The 22,428-nt window shown below is 30.6% G+C and overlaps 2 protein-coding genes, 1 long non-coding RNA gene and 1 pseudogene across 3 annotated transcripts in view; 2 read left to right on the forward strand and 2 right to left on the reverse strand.

Moving 5' to 3' along the window:
• Positions 1-3,169: 3,169 nt before the first annotated feature.
• On the reverse strand, positions 3,170-4,399 carry LOC136969717 (uncharacterized). The gene is made up of 4 exons (XR_010879858.1): positions 4,307-4,399; positions 4,193-4,240; positions 3,281-3,705; positions 3,170-3,217 (listed from the first exon to the last, which is right to left on the reverse strand). It is a non-coding gene; the product is annotated as an uncharacterized lncRNA (long non-coding RNA).
• Positions 4,400-13,552: 9,153 nt separating this feature from the next.
• Positions 13,553-14,263, forward strand: LOC136969746 (ubiquitin-conjugating enzyme E2 R2 pseudogene; annotated as a pseudogene).
• Positions 14,264-18,541: 4,278 nt separating this feature from the next.
• On the forward strand, positions 18,542-20,614 carry LOC136969747 (leucine-rich repeat-containing protein 15-like). Its single transcript, XM_067264024.1, has one exon. The coding sequence runs from the start codon at positions 18,599-18,601 to the stop codon at positions 20,612-20,614; it is 2,016 nt and encodes a 671-aa protein (XP_067120125.1). The 5' UTR covers positions 18,542-18,598.
• Positions 20,615-20,854: 240 nt separating this feature from the next.
• Adss (adenylosuccinate synthetase) overlaps positions 20,855-22,428 on the reverse strand; it is a 43,355-nt gene continuing 41,781 nt past the window's right edge. The window contains exon 13 of the mRNA XM_067263874.1: positions 20,855-21,757. Coding sequence (XP_067119975.1) covers positions 21,705-21,757 — 53 coding nt within the window. The 3' untranslated portion in view covers positions 20,855-21,704. The remainder of the gene's footprint in view (positions 21,758-22,428) is intronic.

A 22,428-nucleotide genomic window follows, 5' to 3' on the forward strand; every position in this document is an offset into this window, starting at 1 on the left:
CGCGGAAATTTAATTATAGGTTCAAGTGTGTCGTGAGATTAAAAAAAAAAATTAAAAAACACTGACTTAGAGAAACTACTGAGTCAATTAAAAATTAAAGATTATTTGTACGTCAGCAGTGGCAATTTTTTTAATCGATTATGTATTTAATTCTGACTGGTAAACTGTCTACATCGTTGTGCCAACTATGACAGCTTATTGTCACTGAAAACAATTTAAAATTGTTTCAATATAGTTTATAAAAAGAAAGAAATTTTATAATTGTTGTGTTGTTCTTTTATATTTCTCACATTTAAGGGAAGGTGGTTTAAGATTGCGAGAGAGGTGAGAACGCGCGACCCATTTATTAAATTTCTGACAACAGTAATTTTGGTCACGTGATTAATAATTGTCGCCAACATAAAATATACTGTATATGATTTTAACTTCGGCAGCAGCCTGAACTCGAAAGAAAGCAAATTTGAGAATTTTCATGCCAGTCGATGTTATTTTACAATGGTATGTATAAGAATTATATAACTGATTTATATAATAATTTACTTAATATTTATTATTTAACTTGTTTTATTAATTTTTATATATTACTAAACCAATAAAGTAAAACTAAAAGCAAAAAGAAAAACAATTTATTTAACAATTTATAAATATTCTAAATTTTAAAAAAAATGGAACTTTAAACTTTTAATTTTGAATTTCAGTTTTAAAGTAGCTTTATTTAGGTACTCTTATCTCAACTACAATAAATTTAAAAAATATATAATTGTTCTCATTCTCACGTAAGGTATAAAAGGGTAAAAGGTGTTAATAAAGTAAAAGTTATAAAAGTAAGATAAATTCTACAATAATTTCCTCAAAAATTTATTTTTGAAATAAAGCGATGTAGATGTAAAATAATTTTCAACAGTGCTTTCTGTTAAACATAAAAGATTTAATTAATATCAAGGTATTATTTTGACTGAATTTGAAATAAATAAATAAACTTACTTATTTATCCCAAATTTAATGAAGGTTCTGAAGGAAAAACTTTATATAAATTTTGGAATCGAAGTGTGCACAAAATCAGTCATGATTTTAAGGTAATTCCCAAATATTTAAAAAATAATCTGAATACAAATCTTTTAAGCTAGCGCTTATCAAAATTTTAGTATTAAAACTGCTATTTTAACTATTTTGAATCTTATCGATGTACTGTACTATCATCATTGTTATTTATATAAACTAGCAATAACTTTTAAATGTTCTATCGTCTTAAAACACAGAAAAAACACAAAATTCATTTATTAAAATATTAAAAATAAATAATTTTTGAATTTTTTCACAGAATATTTACAATTCATTTGTATGCCAACTTTAATTATAAAACATGATATAGGCCTATAAATACATTGCTTTAAATTTATTATTATTCCCATCAATTTGTAAGTTATTAAAATTTAAATTGAGCTATTTTTTAATAATTAATCGAATGGGTTAATTAATTAAATATTACTTATATAGCGACATTTATAATGTTTTCTCAGCTTTTTAAATTAGATTCTTAATCCGATGTTCGACCCAACAATTCATATTTTTAAATATATTAATTTATCAGTTCGATTTCTTCAATTACATTATAGCACTTTTATTATTAAACGAAAAGTCCAAAAAGTGCAGGAAACTTTCAACTCTATCAGTTTCTTTATCTAGAAATTCCCATTACTTGAAAGAGCGTTTGAAATATGAAGTGCGATTCGAAACAACATCCATCATCGAATCTATACGCAATATTTTTCAAGAAAATATCTTTTGAATTTTATCTTTACATTTTGAAATAGCAAAAAGAATTATATAAAAATCTTATCACCCCTTTTAAGTAAACGATTTTGTTGTTTTTATAACTGCTTTAGTATGTTTTATTATATAATGTTGTGTATTCTTGAAAAAGTAATATCTCTCGATGTGTATAGTAGAATTATGATTTATTTGAAGAATGGAAAACGTTTTAAAAACTAAATATAATACAATAAAACCCACTAGTCTGTCACTCTTTAGTTCGTCATCACCGATTAATGAATTACAATGCTATAGTTAATTTAATAGTCCTATATTTATACTTATTCGTAACTGCCGTTATCCATTTATTTTAAGTGAAATTAATTAATATTAATAAAATGGCCTGGATAGAAAGTATATTTTAAAAATTCATAAATATTAGAATAAATACTAAAATAAATTACGTTTCTTTACATTTTATTTTATTTTTATTTTTTTTCCATTTCAGGAACACAAGTCTTACGACGGAGCGGTCTTTATCTAGAAGCTCCCATCATCCTCAATATGTAAAATACGTTAAAATCTTCCTTCTGGCGACGATACAATTATATTTTTAAAATATCAATAGTGTAGCCAGGTGTAAAAAGGAAAGAAGGAGCCAGTTTCATATTGTTCCCCCTTGGCAGAACGCCTGTGTGTTGTGTTGCATCAATCCAATCCGAATGCATTTATTATAATTATAATTTTAAAACAAAAAAATACAAGAAACAACAGGAAATAATTTATTTAATTTTATCCGATTTTAGTCAATTTAGGTCTTGATATTCCGAAACAGAAAGTTTTAGTAATATAAATGAGTTATCCAAATTAGATAAATTTGAGGAAAAAGAATAAGTCAAGAAAAGAGATTTTTAAATTCCTAATTTAACGTAGAAGTGGAGACAAGCGATCAGTTATTATTATTTATACGTTTATATCTCCGCTTGTCTCCACTTTTACATCTCTGTGCTTATGCGCGTAGATAATACTTAATTTTTAAAATGTTTCCAAATTTTACGTTAAAAGTTTGTATTCTTTTTCTCTCAAGTAAATGTGTTGGCGTGAACGCCTACGTTTTTAAGTTATTTCACAAAAAACATTAAATTTGATTTCATATCCTTTGCGTTCCGAATCATGATTTACAATTTTCTCTATTTCCTGTAAATCTTCTGCATCTGATTCATCATCTCTAATCACTAATATATCTTCTGGATCATCCATGTCTACTGTTAATTCTCCTACTTCTGGCTCATCCTTCTTATCCATGGATTCTCGTTGACCATAACTAATTTCTTCAGTATCTTTACCTGTTAAATAAAATATAATTTACAAAAGAAAAAAGAAAAAAATTAAATAAAAATTAAGGCTAACCTTCTATTAGCGTATCAACTAATGAAGAATCCCTCTTAAAATAATTTCTTACAAGCTGCAAGAATGCCAAAATGATTTGCAACATAGAAGAATGGGCAATTTTTTAAAATAAACTTACCAGAATGACAAGAATCACATTAAGAATTGTAGAAATGATGCAAAATTTACACAATTTTTCAAAAAACGTTTTCTCTGCTTCGAGCTCGTAAGGATAGAATAGGTTCTTTCCCATTATGCTAAATTTCTCTATTATGTAGAAGAATTTGTAAGTTGTTATCTTCATGCCACGAAGGAGTTTGATCGTTAGTGGCTTAATATGCGCCCAGCAACGTATACAAAATGTGTTCAGATGCATCTGCCTCCCTGAACAAATTTCGTTTGATGGAGATGGCATGCATTGAAAATATTGCCAAAATGTATCCGTGTATAATTTCATTCTCGATCGAATTTCAATTAATACGGGCTTAACTTTTAAATTTTGTAAATATTTCTCGGTTAACTTTTTAGTTTTTTGTTGAAATTTCTTTAAAATTTCAGTGAAATCTTTAAATAAATTGTACGAATGGAATGATATAAAAGTAACTGTGATGCAGGTCAGTGCCGGATCCAATAGGTGCGAGGCCCGATTGAATTTTTTTTGGGGGTTCCTCAAACTTTAAACAACAAAATTAATTAACTATTAATTTACATATTGAAATATGTTGTTTTATTTTTAATAATAATATACCTAGATATTTATTTTTGTAACATGTACTATTTTTAAATATATAAATTTTGACGTGATGCGGGGCCCCTTCAAGCGCGGGGCCCGATTGGCACCAATCGCTCCAATCGCCTAAAATCCGGCCCTGATGCAGGTTCAAATTTAGACGTGTTGTAATCCTAAGCTATAAGACATAGAAGCCCTTTCTCCTCCATTAAATAATAATAAATTTAAAGATATAAGGCCTTTAATTGAAGCCGCTCAGCGTGAGACATATGCTTTAAATTGTTTAAACTCAGCTCTAATGAAATGATAAAATATGCTTACATTCACGTTTTGATTTTGATTCGGGTGGAATGTCTTCTTGTGCATTATCTGCAAACAAATGAATGAATATAAAATGAAAATTTTATTTATGAATTTTATTATTATTATTATTACCTTCCTTAAAAAATTCAAAACAAACATTTTCTGAAATTGATGAAAAAACGATAAGAAACAAAAATATGTCTCGAAGATACATGGCTGCATTAAACAATTAGTTGATTTTCTAACAACAAAACATTTGTAACAATGAGGATTTTGACAATCCACTCTATTATTTTTTGAAAACATTTTCAAAAATTTCAGACTGGATCGTAAAGTCATCCTAGTGTTTGGGGGATCCGGGTTCGAGTTTCAATTGACTCGAAAATTTTCATGATGTGTTGATTCAGATATGCTAGGTCCCATTGTAAACAATTTAGCATATCCTATTAAGGGACCCACTAGTTCATAAAACCCCTAAACCTCGGTCGTGGATTTGCATTCCACCAACACGGAGTTTTCTGGGTTTTCTTTGCTTGTCTAACACAAGTTTCCCATAGAAAGTCCTCACGGGAAGCACGCACCTTTCTCGACAGATCACCCAAGACTCGAGCTACCTTTTTCCATTAACAACCAAGTAACTAAAGTTATAAAGTTTTCTCGGAATTTGATATTTATCAACCAAATTCATTTATTATAAATTTTAATATGTTTATTTGATATTTAAAAATTAAATAAATTGAATTATATATCCGAAATTGTAAGGAAAAACAAAATATTTCTAACAAGATGTAATGCCCTACAAATTTCTCATGAACTTTTATCACAGAAAATGCTCAGTAATAAATTATTACCACTCAACTTATATTATGAATTATGATTCGATTATGATATCGATATTAAGATTCACGTTTCCCCATTTCTTACAACCATAATTTTAAATAGGAATAAATTTTTGCAATTCTTTTACGTTTGTTAAATTCATAAGTACTTTTCGAAATATATTCGTCTTCGAGCAGGTTTCATTCGGTACAAGTTCGTATCTCGTTATTTTTCATTTATTTATAATTAGGGTTTCTCATTTCCCGGTCTTTTGCTTGTCCCGGGATTCCGGGATAGAATTAATTATTTTTAAGATGTACAAAATATCTTGAAATCAAATGATATGAATATTTTTCATTTTTAAAGTAATTGAATACGTTCTGCAACCTCCAAAATCATATTAATAATGCTGTGTAAGATATATATTAAAAATTACCATTGAATTTCGTAGAAATTTTCACAAAGAAAAAATTATTAAAGTTTACTGGAAACTGCATACAACAACAACAAAATGCTTTCAACTGAGTTGAAAATTTAAAGAATAAAAGTGTAAGATTTTAGATGATAGATGAAAACAACCGGTAAGTAAACCAAACAAGTGACCCCAAAAAACATAAAGGTATAAAGGTGAACGTTAAGATTCTATACTGTACAGTACGTTTCTGACACGAAAGAAAATACTGAAAAACGGTGTAAAATTCGCTGCAATTCAAGACGATAGATAAATTGAGGAGCGTTTTGAATAAAAGAACGGATAAAAAGAAACAGTAAAACTGAAACCAAATAGAAGATTTCGAAACGACACATTGAATAAATTTCATGTAGTCAGAGAGAGATGATAAGAATGGAATAGATTTTATCAAGAACAAGTCAAAAGGCCCGATGCAGGCATCGGGGCATACTAAATTACAAATAAAAATAATAATATGCTGAATATTATATTGTAAAAATATAAAATAATTTATATTGTTAATTTAAATAATAGCTAGAGGCGCCTCTAGTGGCCGTTTTTGGCAAACCGTGACAGAACGAGACTGCCAATTTTTTCAGCTTTATATAGTAGATGATGTCGGTAACGATCGCAAACGGACCGTCCGTGTGGAAAGAAATGTCTGAATACAACCAAATGTTAACATAGTGACGAAGATAATGTTGGAACGAGAAAATCAATCTTTTTGTTTGCGTAGCGAATTTCTAAACGACCCGGCAATCATATCGTTTCAGCGATAAAGAAAACATAGAAACAATTGGAGAAGAACGATGAAAATTGCGCCACCGTAGAGATTCTATCTCAATAGAAAACTATCAAAAACTTGTGAACAGTATTCGATGAGATAGTGTTTGTCGTCGCTCGGACAGCAAGAACATTATCTCAGAGACAACAAATTAAAGAAACCAATTGCAGAATCCTATCTGGTTGTTGAATTATTGCAAAGAAGAGACGTTGAAGAGATAGGATATAGATAAACGTGAACACTTGACCCGCTTATATTACATGTAAAAGAGCACGTAGTGCCTTAAGCATAGATAATAAGCTTACAGTACCACATATTTATTTATATGTTGACTTGTGAGTCCTGTAAGACCGATGTTAAAGCCTCATGAATCCGTGAACATGTAACAAATGAATAACGAATATGAACACAAAAATGTTTGATTGAGGAGAGTCGGTAGATTTAAAAACACCCAACAGTACAGTTTTATCATGTTACGAGTACGAGTTTAGTTTAGTATCTGATCGTTAAGAAATAGAAACTCCATTTATCTGTTGTCAGCTGTGAAACGATGTTTCTGGTTCGGAGAGTTTCACAACAATGAAATCAGTTTCAAAGAAACGTACTCTAGAAATTGAAGTAACTACTACTTGAATGTATACAGTGTGTGGATGGGACAAAAGAGGGAACGAAGTTTCCTAACATATGAATAAATAATGATATTGAGTCCGGCGTCGATGCACATCATCTCTGTTTTAGATTTCAAACATTTAGAGTTATTCACTTCTATACCAAAATGATAAAAAAAGAAATATTTTTTTCCTTGTAACTTTGAAACCTTTCAAGTTCACAGAAGAATCGGAGTTCCAATCAAACTTATTCCTAAAACTCATTCAGGTGCAACGCTCACTTATTCTTCTGTTTGAGGAAAATTGACGAAAAAGTCAAGTGAAAAAGCTGAAAATATTTCTGTTGTAAAAAGAAAATTATGTCTTCTTTTATCCTCTCTAATTCTTTTAATATGAACAATAGCTACAGACTACAATATTTATAATTTTGTATTTATAATTTAACAAGTGTTGCGTACGACATATTTTAAAATAATAAATAATCGACATTCCATTTAGAAACTTTATGGCAGATGCCATTATTATCGCCAACCACTAAACTGACAAGTTAATTAAGTATTTTGTAAATTAATCGCTCTAACGAATGTCACGATTTTTACCACCCTCTAGACGTTTTAACGATTAATTAATTTAATAATTTCTTATAAATATTTTTTATGTTATCAAATTAAAGCTATTACTTTTCGTATTAAAGTAATATCTTAAAATGCGGATTTAATTATAATTTATATTAAAGTATCGGATGATCTTAATTAAAGTATCCAGCTATTCAATGCCGTCTAGAAAGATATTTAACAGTCCAGATGAAACCAAATTTGAAATGATGACATTTACGTAAAAAGAAAAATTAGTACTAAAACTAACTACTATGTGTTTTAGTACTAATTAGTACTGGCGCTGTAAACAACAAGCATTTTATTTGTACAGTACAACACATTCACGATACAGAGAGACCTTAGCATTGCAGGGGATACGGATCATTGTGATTCCTATTCTGAAGGCGATAAACACTGTGTTCGGTTGACTACCGGTAATCGATCTTCTGTGATACTTCTCACATGCAATGTGATACTGTCTTTCAAGGAGCCAAATTTGTCTACATGTCTTGAAATATCACCATATGGTGATTGAATGTGAACTGCTATATACCTCTCTAGACAACAATGAATAGTAGTACTTTAATTATAATAATCCAGTATTTGTTATAACTGAAAAAAATCGAATAAATTAATTCCGAAGTTAATTAATGGGAAATATAATGTTGACAATCTAAATCAGCGGTCGGGAAAACGGGGTAAATTACCCCAAATGGGGTAAAAATGAGATTATTGGGGGTAATAAGGAATTTCTCCAAAACCGAAAGAGTAAAAGTTTTCAATGAAATATTGTATTCCAAAATGAAAATTTTATTTGGTTTGTCTATTATTTATTATTTTCAGCGTAAAATGATTCAATAGATAGTGTTTAATTTAAATTTGTATCGATTTTGTCCTTTTCAAAATGACAGGATAATATCGACTTACACAAATATATTTTGGGGTGGTAGCTAAAACAGTTCACCGCCCCTGATCTAAATGAACAGTAAGAGTGTTGTTATCGTAATAGTTGATGTTAGATGTATTGTACAGTACATTAGACCTACAAAATTCTGGTATTTGCGTACCACAATTTAGCGGTCAGTACCATGTTCTGAGAAACATTGATTCTGGTGGACTATACTTTTATAGTAGCAAAATTTTCGAATTTTACTTTGTGCATTTATTTTCTTACGCATTTAAATATATGTGCGAACGAGAAAAAATTATTGTGACATCGTCACGATGCTGGGCTCATATTTTTAATTTATTTAATTTAAAATATATCTTATGGTCTCGATCTCAAATTATTAATGTCTTGCCCTGTACATCACACTTTTCCTGATAACAACAGTCATGTCGGTCATCTCTGTTCTGGGGAAAATTTTTGAATTGAAATCAAATCAATATATACGAACGTCTGATTTCAAATCAAAAATTAAAATCAGAAGTTCGTATATAGTTAATCGGACCTTCTGGCCCCTAAGCTTTTCATATATGGTCTTGACTTTCATCTATCTAACATCATTTCTCGAGATTAAGAAAGGACAGACAGACGACAGTGGAAATTTATAGGTCTACTATTCTTTCAAATTGCAGCGCAATAAGAAGTGCGTAAATTGTTAATATTACCATTATAGATTTTTTCCGACATCGATGTATTTTTATTGGCGCAGCATTATGACTGGGACCCAAGAGGGCACCTAAAATGACAATGAACCTAAAAGTTTCATAAACTGTATACCGTACAATTTCATAATCATTTTATAAACTGATTCTGGAGAAACTGCTTCATAACGAAAAATTTACGGAATTAGGAAAATCTGAGAAAATGGGGCATTAAACTCGGAAGTCGGGATTTTTTATCTTTTAAAATTCGACCTAACGAGGTTTTCTGTGAATTAAGAATTACAAATAAATTAAATTATCGGTCGGTAAACAGGCCCTAGGACGTTATCGTATATATTAATCTAAATTTAGAAAATAAAACACATTTTCAAAACGAACTTGCAAGTAAATAGCGTAACAATTAAGCATTAAATAAAAGAAAAATTGTTTCGAATTATATGACAATAAAGAATAGTATTGTTTAATTATTCATCCATTCAATATGAAGATGTGTCAAGCAATCTTTAAAATTTTACTCGTATGTTTCCTCATATCTACAATCGCGGTTGCATATTTTTCTAAACAGCCTACAGTGGAAGAGAATAAATATAAATTCAAATTTCTGAAGGATTATATCAAGTGCATTGCTTATAAATTTGTAAATATGACCATCGACATTTTTTGGAAGGTTTTTGATTATGATTTGCTGAATCCAAATACAATTTTTCTATTAATATTCCTTCATCTTAAATATCATGAAATAAAACGTGAAGAGGATTTCCATTTATTCCGTACTTTATTAACAGATATAAAAGATAAGCTACTAAAGAACGTTGCTACTTCCCTAGAACTAAACGCAATATTGTTAGCACAAGAATATTTATCATTCATCAAATACTATCAAAATTGGAATAAATTTATGAAGAATAATGAAGAAAACTTGTTTCATTTACGTAAAGAAACGAATAGATTATTCACTGATATGAAAATGGCTTCGGATAAATGTATGGAAGAATTTAAATCCATCACATCACTTATTCTAGAATTGAAACATGTTACCGATGAATTAAAACAAAAGAATGGTAACCAAGAAAATGACATTTCTTTATCAAATAATTACAAGAAGAATATAATTGACACACACAGTAGTAATATAAATACATCGACTATTGCCTCATCAGATAGCAGTACTTATTTCAGTGCTAAAAGCTTCGGACAGTGTAATGTGGTGAGACCATTCAAAGAAAATTGTATATATGCAATGACAAAAATGCAAATGGTGGAGATGTGGATCAGAGATTCATTAAGATATAATTGTGAAATTCCAGTTCACGAAAAAAAATAAAGTTTTGACTCCTTACAAAGCGAAAGCCATTAATTAGAAATTTATGCGATTTACTTTTTAAATATATTTAACTTTTTCGCCAAATTTAAAAATGTAACTTAAAAGTACTAATACAAATAAATAGTTTTACATGCGTAATTTTTTAATTATATCAATATTATTGAGTGATAATATGTTCAAAAAGTTCTAAGGCGGGTTTTACTTTCCCGGCTGTTATATATAATGGAGGGAAAGTGTGGCGATCGGTCAAAAAATTATTACCCAAGATTTTTGGACTCGGGGATCTTGAAACGTCGAGAAATGCAAAAAATATTCGGTCTTTTTTTCTGTATGTATGGGTATTAGTATGTGGGGGGCACGATTTTATTCACCCTTTTTGAAACTTAATAACTCCTGTGCTTTTTGTCTAAAATTTCAGAAATTTTGCAGAGAGTTTGTTTATTAGGGATTGATGCTATTAAATTTTGGTAATTAAAGGTCGAGGGGGTAGTGAAATAAAGGGAATCATGTTATCTATCTCGAGTAAAGTGATTTAATAAAGATTTTACTTGTTAGCATTTACAGATTTTTATAAAACTCATCTTTACGCTCAAAATTAAGTGTTTTGACATTTTATAATAATTAAAAATATAGAAAATTTTTATAACAAAATCTCATAATAGATAAATAAACAAAATTGTGTTTGGCGCTATTTGATTAATAATATAAAAGTTATTTTTTAAATAAAAAATCTCAACAGCCGGGAAAGTTGCGCAACTCATTTGCTAGACTTTTATTAATATAAAAAACATTTTGCGTATTCCATTTATTCCAAAAATTCAAAAAAGGTTAAGGGACCGCTGTACCCCCAGGTCCCATACAAGCTCTCGACGATCCTGTATGGAGATACATGAACAAGCTTGTTTATCAGGATGGTATTCCTAACTTAGCTGTCTTCTTAAATGTCTAATTCTTCACAATATGAGACAAAAGTCTCTTCGACAATCGTTTCTGACGTCATCAGGTGTTCATCCTAAGCGATTTTACTATAAGACTAACCGGAAACAAACAACTATTAATAGGCTATTTAGAAAACTTATATTTTCAGTATGAAATAAGTGTTTTATAATTTCAGATAATTAAACAAAAATACATTTTTATCAATGAATCAATTTCCCTTCGAATTTTCATATATCAAACCTATAACTTAACTTAGTAATTGTCCGAAATTTTGTTAACAATTCAATAACTAATATAACTGAATCCCTCGATTAATATTTTTTGTGGTTCATTTTCTGTGCCTTACACAAAACATGACGAATGAGATTAAATCAATGGAAATAGATCGTTAGGTCAATTCCCAATCGACAAAGTCGTCTTGTTTTTAACTCTTTCTTCTAAAGTTAATTACTACATTTATTTCTCTTATCGTTTTCGAAAATTACAAAGAATTGGAAAAATAACTATTAATTGTTAAATTGGAAAAATAACTAATCTATTAAAGATCTCGCGGGCCGGATAGAAACTTTTCACGAACCGTAGCTGGCCCGCGGGCCGGGGGTTGCCCGCCGTTGATCTAGTCTGCTCACGATTCACATAATCGGGCAAGGGTGGCCGAATATCTAGCAGACGGCTAACAGCCCAGAACCGCTCCGGGATATAAAATTGGATGCTTTATGCGTGTGTTGCTTCTACCAGCTAAACCGTAAGGTTGGTGCTCTGTAAACCGCATGTGCCAATGCCTATATAATCTGGCTGATTGGAAACTGACCCGGTTTCGACATTCCTTCCACCACCGAATTATTTGAATATACAATAGCAATCTCATCTTTTTTTTTTTTTTTTCACATGTAGTATAGAAATTTCTAAAAGATAATATTTTATTATAACTGCATTATGTAATTTTAATTAATTAAAAGTACGTTAAAATATGAAAATTTATATTTTATAAAATACTAGGGAAGGTCATTGGAAGGTGGAAGCAGCGCTTCCATCGCTTCCAATGACGGCACGCCACTGGATGTAATTAAACTTTTATTGTTGGAATTAAGCTTACGGTACCAAGAAACCATAAACTTTTCCCGAGTTATTTTTTTACTCAACAATAACCGTAGTACAGTAGTAAACTTAAAACGGTTACAACAACAACCGTTTATTGTGGTGAAAGTTCAAATGTTGTGTTACGAAGAAGATTTTTTGCCTGCTACTTTAAAATGTGAGATGATATGCGGTATTCTGGTATTTATGATATCAACAGCTTTGTAATTTTTTTTTATAAATCATTTATTGAAAAAAGAAAAATGTTAGAAAAATTATACACCTACTTAATAACTACAAAGCAGACAAATCCCTATATCGATTTTTATTAGTCGCTTAGATCATAAATGCAAGAATATCGAACATATTTCCACCACTTGAAGTGACCAGCAAGTCGCCTTCGTAACTCGATATTCGAACCCTGCCTAAATCGACCTTCGTCCACCCTTCCGTTCATAACAAGTTTCATTTTTCTTTGTCGTTCTTCTGCGCACATCGTTTACTATGAATTAATAATTAATCAATGTACAGTACGAGTATATACGTTTTGTCGTAATTTTTATGTCACTTAAAGTGTCCCGTCCAATCCGTTTGCTATTTAGAATTCAATTGAAATGATATTTTTACAGCCGAAAAGATAAATAATATACTGTATATATTGATATATACCCCGTATTTCAATTATATACTGTCTCTGATAGGACGAATGTACTGATATTAGGGACATCAATATTAAAAAACTGTTCATTTTTGTGATACGTAGGTGAGCACAATACTTTAATAATACTGTTTTATTTAATTCACAAAAGATATACTGTAGATAAAAAGAATTACCTAGGTTAAATGGCAAGTAATATGGAATTAGAATATTTACAAATACAACTTTAAATCATGTGATTTTTCCGCGGAAATTGAATTATAGTCTTATAAACTTACAAGGAGTATGTTAGTAATTTATGAGAAAATTGTATCTTAGTTTTTATTTAAAATATAGAAGTTTAAACACAGTATCAAACTTCTTCACAAATGCGAAATATTAAATAAATTAATAATTAATTTTAGAGATGTTTTCATTGTTTGTTTCATTATTACTCGTATTTAATTATTTTTATTATTAGAACACCATATTTTTTTAACAAATCAAGATACTATAAAATAAACAAAGGTCATTAATGGCATCCCAAATGACTCAGAGTGCGTTAAAAATGCATTGAAGCTGGAATTTAAAAGTTTACAAAAAGAACCCGTGGAAGATTTTCTAGTGAAGTTACTCTACGAAAATGTTCAATCTGAATGGGAAGTGGACATTTTCGGACCATCTAACACTATATATGAAAATTGGGTATTTTAAAATACCCAGTTATCCTTTCGCTCCTCCGACTATTCCTTTCATTGGAAAATTTTTGCGTCCAAATGGAAACATTTGCATATCGACTTTTTATCCTCCAGGAGATGATCCTCAAGCGGAGAACTTTGCTGCGAACGATGGAATCCAACCCAAAATGTGAAAACAACCTTACTGAGCTTACTGAGTGTTATTTCACTTTTGAACAAACCAAATATTAGTTCATCAGCTAATGTAAGTGCTTCTGTCATGTATCGAAAATGGAAAGAATCAAAATGATCGAAAAAAGAATACGAAGAAATCATTAAAACAAGCTTCAGACAGTAAAACAGATGCTGAAATAGATAAAGTCGTGATTCCATCCACAATAGAAGAATATTGTACTAAACACAATGCATCTGTACATTTCGAATCTAACTTAACAGATTTTTTCGACGATTTTATACTCGATACCGATGAAAATATTGAAGAGGAAGAAGTTAATACAAATGGAGAATGTGGCAATGAAAGTAAAGAAAATAAAAATAAAAAATTGTAATATTTTCTAAAAAGGAAGATTATATTTCTTATTTTTAATATTACATTTCGTTTGATTTTCATGATGCAATATAATGAAAATTTGTTGAAAAGCAGTTATTTCAAAATTATAAATAACACAAGCATAATATTACTTAATTTTAAATGTGGAATTTGTATAATTTAACCCTGCACTTTTATGTTACTCCCACGTACAGCTCGATTTATCAGACAGACAGCCGACAGTGGAAATTTATAGGTCTACAATTTTTTTCAAATTGCAGCCCAAAAATATTTTACATATGCATAAATATTGATAATAAAAATTTCTTTCACGTTTTTTCATCTGCTTATGCTTTATTGACGACCTAATTAAAATATAGAAGTTATGTGTTACGTGTTACGAAGAAGATTTCTTATGATTTACTATGAATTTATGATTCCTTCTTTAGAAGTGTTGAACACAAGATCGCGTTAATAACAATCACATGGCTTTTTCCACCTTTATTTAGTTGATTCTCTTCTTTCCGGTGGTATTCGCCGTTTCTATAACAATGGTTATTGTTATTAACACGATCTTGTGTTCAACACTTCTAAGACAATACAACACGGTTTTACAACAAATTAACAATTCCTTCTTTACGTAGATTCACTTAAAGTGGTTCTATTTAGCCACATTAAACGAGGACCCCCTATACTGTATAACTTCTAGATGAAATTATTACTTTCTCTCTGTATACAACAGAAACGGTAAAGTATGGCGATCGGTCAAAAAAATGATCCCGTAAGATGTTTAGATTTTTGAACTCGGGGACCTTGAAACTTCGAGATGTGCAAAAAAATTCGTTTTTTTTTCCTGTATGTATGGGTGTTAGTGTGGGGGGCACGATTTTGTTCACCTCTCTGAGGCTTAGTAACTCCTGTGCATGTCAAAAATTTCTAAATTTTTAGAGAGGTTTGTGTATTAGGAAAATTGATGCTTTTAAATTTTGGTGGTTAAAGGTCGAGAAGTGGGGAGATAAAGGGAGTCGTGTCATATCTCGAGGGGATCGGACTTAGACAAATTTACTCGTTATTCGCATTTATAATTTTTTATAAAACCTATCCCTACCCTCAAAATTATGATTTTTGGCCATATGTGTGGCGCCATCGTAACAGATGGCGCCACACACGCAGTTTTTTAAATGTTGCTGGGATAGTTAAGCAACTCGTTGCTGGAATTTTTAAAAATTGAATTATCATCAAACGTTTTTGTATTGATTTAAATAAAATGTTTAAAAAAATTGTAAAAAGAAAGTAATTGTATTAATTAAAGTTAACATAAAGTTAAAATTAATGCTTTCAAAACATTTTACACACACTCAAGACCAATGCTTCTCAATCTTATGTATTTATGGACCAATTTTTCTTTTTACTTTTTTCATTCCAATCTCTCGGAGCAGGGGCAGATCAATGTCTCCCGTTTCCGCTTCAGCACCCGCCAAAAATTTGATTTTTAAGTGCAATTGTTCGCGATAAAATGGTTTGATAATGTACTCCTATTTTGTTAATTTATTTATAACCTGTTCTTATTGCTTTATATAAATTTTCTATAAACAATAGAAATAGATCTTTTGATCACATACAAGATGTGTGTTCAACAGTGGCGTGCCGTCATTGGAAGCGGTGGAAGCGTCGCTTCCATCTTCCAATGACCTTCCCTTGTTTCTAAAATATAAATTTTCATATTTTAACGTACAATACTTTGAATTAATATTTTATCATAACTGCATTATGTATCTTATTACAAATTTCTATACTACACGTGAAAAAAGGATAAGATTGCTATTGTATATTCGAATATCAGTGGCGGAATGGAAGCGCTTACAAGACAGCTTCCACGGCGAGAATAACTGAATGGTGTAAAGCAGACAGACAGCATTGGCGCATGCGCTTTACAGAGCACCAACCTCAGCCGGTTTAGCTGGTGAAAGCTACACACGTGTAACGCTTCCAACGATTCTATCCCTTAGCCACTGGGTGGAGGAAAAATTGTCGTCGCTAGCGTCGCTTTCGATAGAAAAAGAGCTTTCAAATACGTTCATGGAGTCGACGACCAGCGACTTTTATGATAAAGTAATTAACGACTTTGCGCAAAAATCGCCGAATAGAGTTGTTTTTTTAAATTTTTTATAAACTAAGTTTTTCTATCATTGTTTGTATCGTATCAATTTGTATTATGTGTGTATTATTTGTATTTTAGAACTAAAATACATAAAATGTTTATTTTTGTTATTTCCAGTATTTGTTTAAAACTTTTATGAAAATGTGAGGTTCCGGACAGGTCCGACCCGTCACGAAAGACGTGAAAAAACGGTTAATTTAGAGAAAAATTTATTAGTTTAAAAAACAGGAAAAAGTCGTTTGTAGTCGGACACCCATTGTTTATATCAAATTGCCAGGCAGAAACCATAAATCGCGGAATGAAGTCGTCCTATGATTGGTGGAAAATCGAATTCATCTTCGATTTTGACTTTCCTTGCGCTCCAGGTACGAGTCTCGCGTTACGTTTAGTAACCAGTGACAAACAACTCGGGAAGCGCGATTGAAGGAGAATGACCAATCAAATGGACGAAAGAAAGAACAGAGATTGATATAATCCCCGACAATCGAGGACACTTCGCACTCGGTTAACGTTCCGAATAACCAAAACGCCGTGTGTCAACGCGCAAAAAAAAAAAAAAAAAAAAAAAAAAATACAATTTCTTGTCTGTTGTGCCAACCCGTAACCCGTGCCATTTCGGACTTAGACCGTGTCCTCGACGCCAACAGAGGAAGTCTCCCCGTGCCCTACAGACTTGTTAACGCCACTGTCCCGAGGCCACCTTCGATCGACCATCAAAGAACCACATCGACACCCAGGATGTCCGAACGGCTGATTGTCCTAAAGCAAACTATTTTGTACATACTATATGTTTATTTAATGTTTCTTTTTTGTCGGTTTTTGTCAGATACGTCTCTTCCGCCACCACGCACGTACGAATGGACCCTAGGTCATCACTGACGCGCAATTAACTGATTGCCCCTGGAAGTCGGCTTCTTACAGAAACACAGCTTCCCTATCATCAAATGTCACGGCACGCCACTGGGTTCAATATGCAGCTTTGCTGTATTTGAGAATAAGGCTAAACTAATTAAAAGGCAGAAAATCAGAGAAAAGAGAATGTGATACCAATAAACAATTGAATAATAATTACTGTTTATCAGTTATTTATCATCGTTACTCATGCATCTGATTGAAAAGTGGTTCAGTTTTTTTTTACAATTGCCAGATTATATTACAAAAGTTATAACAGTAAACATAATTATTGTTATATTTCAATTAATATTTAAAAGTTACCAAAATATTCTCCATTTTGTGATATTATTGCTTACAGTTGATATAAATTAATTTCGTCTAATTCTGAAAAAAATAAACAAGATATGTCAAGGGGAAAAAATGCTTTTTGTGGGTAGTTTTCAAGTAAAGTCCACTTCTGACACTAAATGTTTAAATAATAAAAACAGTAATAAAACTACATTTTTCTAAAACTCTTTTATTAACGTAATACATAAAATAATGAAATGTTAAGTGAAATTTCGTCGCAGCCCGGTAATAAACTGTTCTCATTAGAAAATTTACTGACTTAACACCTGATTATGAAAATTAAAGATATAAACAAAAAATTGTTGATAAAATTCATTTAATTAATATGACTATTTGTCCCGTAAAAAAAAAAAAAAAAATCCAACTAAAGCTCTATGTTTTCGTATTAAACTTAAGTTTTGACATTCATAACAGTTTATATTTTGTTGAGAAAACATATTCCGAGAATAAAGATCTAAATTGTATTAAACTAACATTTTATTATGCAATTTCCTTTCTATTTTAAATCCAAAAATATTCGGTTTCCTTTTTAATTTAAATGTAGAGCAGATGATCTAGTTAAACTTAACATCTTTTTCAAGTATGTAAGTTACCGATATGTCGTGTAATCATCAAGAATCGTTTAAAATTCATCTATACACTTCAGTTACTGTATAGCTAAGTAAGTTATATGGACAACAGATATGTATAGAAGAGAGTAAGTTAATATGGAATAACATTTAAAAATTCTTGAATTTGTTAGCTAGTTAAATTTCAAAACATTTACTTACCCACATCTCTGTAGAGGAAATATCAAATCAGTGGCAATTCTCCGCTAAACATATTTAGATTATAAATTATATAATAACATCTGGAAAATAAGAACAAATTAGTTTTTCCTGCTAATAATGCTATTATAAGATACCGACCAACGCAGTCTTACTGGATTTTTACTTTAGTTAATACCAAAAAATGAGCGCGATTTGGTTCTTATTCTATATTTATCACCTGTTAAGTGCAATTGTGGACGCTACGGAGCATTGTCCCAACACCTGTAAATGTAACCGTATACAAATTTGGTGCAGAGGAAATGGGAAGACCAATCTCCCAGATAATTTCGCTTGGGATACAGAAGAGATTATTTTTCGTGACTACTCGCTACCAAACAAGACTTTAACTGCTCGACACATCAAGGAATCCAACGAAACCAGATGGTTGACTCTACGCAAAGTAGGAATTGAAAGAATAGAATCGGGAATTTTCTCCGTGCTGAAGAATCTGGAAGTATTGAGAATATCTGAAAATGATTTAAAAGAATTAAAAGAGAATATTTTCGAAGGACTCGATAAATTGTGGGATCTGAGTCTACGTAATAATCAACTCGAATCGATCGACGGAGCGTTTTTAAACTTGTCTACTTTGAAAGTTTTAGATTTATCTTGGAACAAGATTTCCCAGATCACTAATACTACCTTCATCGGAATCGATCAAGTAAGTTATATCAGTCTGGATTATAATCAAATATCTAGGATCGATGCGGGTTCGTTCGATCGTATGACCTCTGTTACTCTATTAGTCTTGAGCAGTAATCCTTTGAGTAACGTCACGTTTTTAAGTCTGCCACAAAACGTGGTCAAATTAAATTTATCTCAGATTGGAATCGATACGATTCCTACTTTACCGAGAAATACTTTTGCATCTATTTATCAGTTGATACTCTCTTATAATAATATTACAGAAATTACTCGGAAGGATATCGAGAAGTTATCGGCTTACTATTCCTCTATACAAGTTTTGAATTTTGGTCATAATCAGATTCAACAAATCGAATCAAATTTGTTCAAAAGATTGTTTCCTTCATTGCTCGATCTAATTCTCAGTTACAATCAATTGAAAGATATTCCGTCGGGTCTGCCATTTTTACTGAGATATTTATTCTTATCTTATAATCAAATTTCCGTTTTACAAGATAACACTCTAAAAGGATCCAGCCTGATTATACTTTCTTTGAACAATAACCAGATCAAAGATATATCTGTTTGTTCTTTTTGCGGATTATTCAGGCTTCGTCATCTAAATTTACAAAATAACAAAATCGAAGTGTTAAAGATGAACGTTTTCTTAAATTTAACGTCTTTATTTTCTTTGGAATTATCGAACAATCGAATCAAAAAGCTAGAAATTGGATGTTTTAATGGATTAGAAAAATTGAGCCGTTTGGAAATTGCGCATAACCCGGATGAGATTCAATACGAAGAGGAAGTTTTGTTGCCTTTAAGAGGTCTGAAATCGATTTTTATAAGTCACAATCCAACTTTTACCAAGAGTTTACTCAATCCTGAAATTTTATTCAAGTATTTGAACGGGATTATATTTATGGATATTTCTCATAATAACCTAATTAAACTGCCTAAAAATATGTCCTCGTATTTAAGTCATCTCAGACATATAAATTTAAGTTCTAACAAATGGCATTGTAGTAAATCTATCTTATGGTTAACTGCATGGATGAATTCGCCAAAATTCCTCTTTCAGAACAGAGAAAAAGTAGTGTGTTCTAGCCCGAAAGAGCTGAAAGGGAAAAGAATAGATTATTTAAAAGAGGACGACTTTTACAACGAAACTCATGTATACAGGCTCGATTCACTTCCACGCATGTCAGGATCCAGTTATATAGATTATCAGTTCGGGTATGAATTACAATCGTCATATCAATACGAATCAAACAGTTCTGTTGAGATGATTGCAGTTTATTCTCTTTTGCCTGGATTGCTGATTGTGGTAGCGATTCTATTGGCTTCGGGGCCAATCAAAATTTTAAAAAACCGTTTTAAGTCCTTTAGGAAAATCGATTTGAACGTGTTTTGCGAATTTAAAGACGATTCTGTGCAGACTGCTCTCATTTCAGATGATGTATCTAATAATACGTTAGATAGAAATTTATTGGATGCCGAAGAGAATTTCTCATTTTATTCGTCACATCTGTAACTTTGACTTTAATAATTTAACATGAATTGGCATTACTGATTAACAAGATAACGATCGAACAGTCAATTTAAAGCGTGACAGTGAATATAATTCCCAAAATACGTATTATACTTTATAATTTGGATTGAATTTATGTCAAAAATTCAATATTTATAACAAAAAATTTGTGCGCGCGTATGTGTGCGTGTCTGCGCGTGTGTACATACTCATACATATAAAAGCAAAGAATCAACAAACTGATCCATAAATGCAAATTGTTTAATTATTTTGGAGTGGTTACAATACTTATATCAATCACAGTCACAATATCGGGAGTACGGTACATTAGAACCATCATGTAATTTACTTGTTGTTACAAAAGGCAAGAAACATTTTCGGTACTTGTTTTTTATTATTATAAAATTTTGCTTAAGGCACATTTTAAAATTAACAGAATGTAAAATATTTTGTTACAAAAAGTTTGTGACGAAGTTTTTTAATACAGTATAATTAAAGATCGACTCAAATTTCTCGAAACTTATTTTTCTTTTTTGATTTAAAACTATAAATGATCTAAACATTCCAAAACTTTATACATACGTTTAAGGAGACATTTCTCCTTTTTTCTTCTACAAACTTTTATAAGCTTCAAAATATTTTTAAAATTATGTTCGTTTTAATAGAGATTGTGTACATCTACATTGTTTTTTCTGAACCGTAATCTAAATTTACATACACATTATTTTATCATAAAACTGAGCGATTCGAACTTTACAACTAAACAAAAAAAAAAAAAAAACGATAACATGTATATTTTTACCTGTTCGTGGCAAGTTCAATATTTTTATTTGGTCCTAAAAATGATTTTTAACATTATTATATTATAAATGATAAATTAATCGAATTTGTCCTACGTCAATAACGGACAATTTAAAATGAAAAACCTGACTATAAGTTGAAATGTGCGATAAAGATAATCATTTTCATCAATCCCCCGATTTAATAAAATGAAACATCCTCAATAAAATATGATAATGAAAATAATGATTAACACAATATTAACTCTGAGTAACAATTTTTAAGTACAATACTTCAAAACATGGTAAATTGGTCAAAATACTTCTATCAGTGAATTTCTATCTTTTCCAACTCCGATCCAGCGTACTAGAAAAAGAAATTATTAATTAATTTTTTTTTATTATAACAATATTATCACCAGTGTAATCTATACAGTAATTATCTTTGAACTTTCAATATCCACGCAATCCTTTCCATTTGATTTTAGAGAGAAAAATAAAGAGAGACAACATTTAAAAAATCACAATATTAATTCTTGAATGTCACTCGAGATTTTTAATCAAAATTTTATCATACATGTGTTTATCCTAGACGAGAGAAACCAGACCCAGGGGTCCAGGTCACTATTCCTCGTTCGTACATTCAGAAGGGATTTTCGAGGTAGCTATGATCAATTTTTCGGTGGTTCTTACTGGTAAGTTCTTTGTCAGGAAAAATCACTTAGCTTTGTGTCATCTAGGTGTAACGCACTTGTCCATTGGAAAATATTGTAATTGTATTTTCCAACGCAATAAATACTAGTAAATGACTTTATAGAAGAAATATTTTACAGAATTTTTACGATATATTACAGAAATTAACCTTTTCGTATTTGTGATGGAGGAAGAAGGGGAGGAAGAAAATCACAAATATATAAATATATATATATAAAAGCTTTAATAAATAGAGTTCTAATAGATAGAACGTAGAAACTTTTTTTATTCCAAAGCTAAAAGACTCTCCCAAGTAAGGACACAGTCAATATATAAATATGTATT

The sequence above is a fragment of the Centruroides vittatus genome, unplaced genomic scaffold (genome assembly GCF_030686945.1).
Source record: "Centruroides vittatus isolate TY-2023 unplaced genomic scaffold, ASM3068694v2 contig_18, whole genome shotgun sequence".
Taxonomy (NCBI): domain Eukaryota; kingdom Metazoa; phylum Arthropoda; class Arachnida; order Scorpiones; family Buthidae; genus Centruroides; species Centruroides vittatus.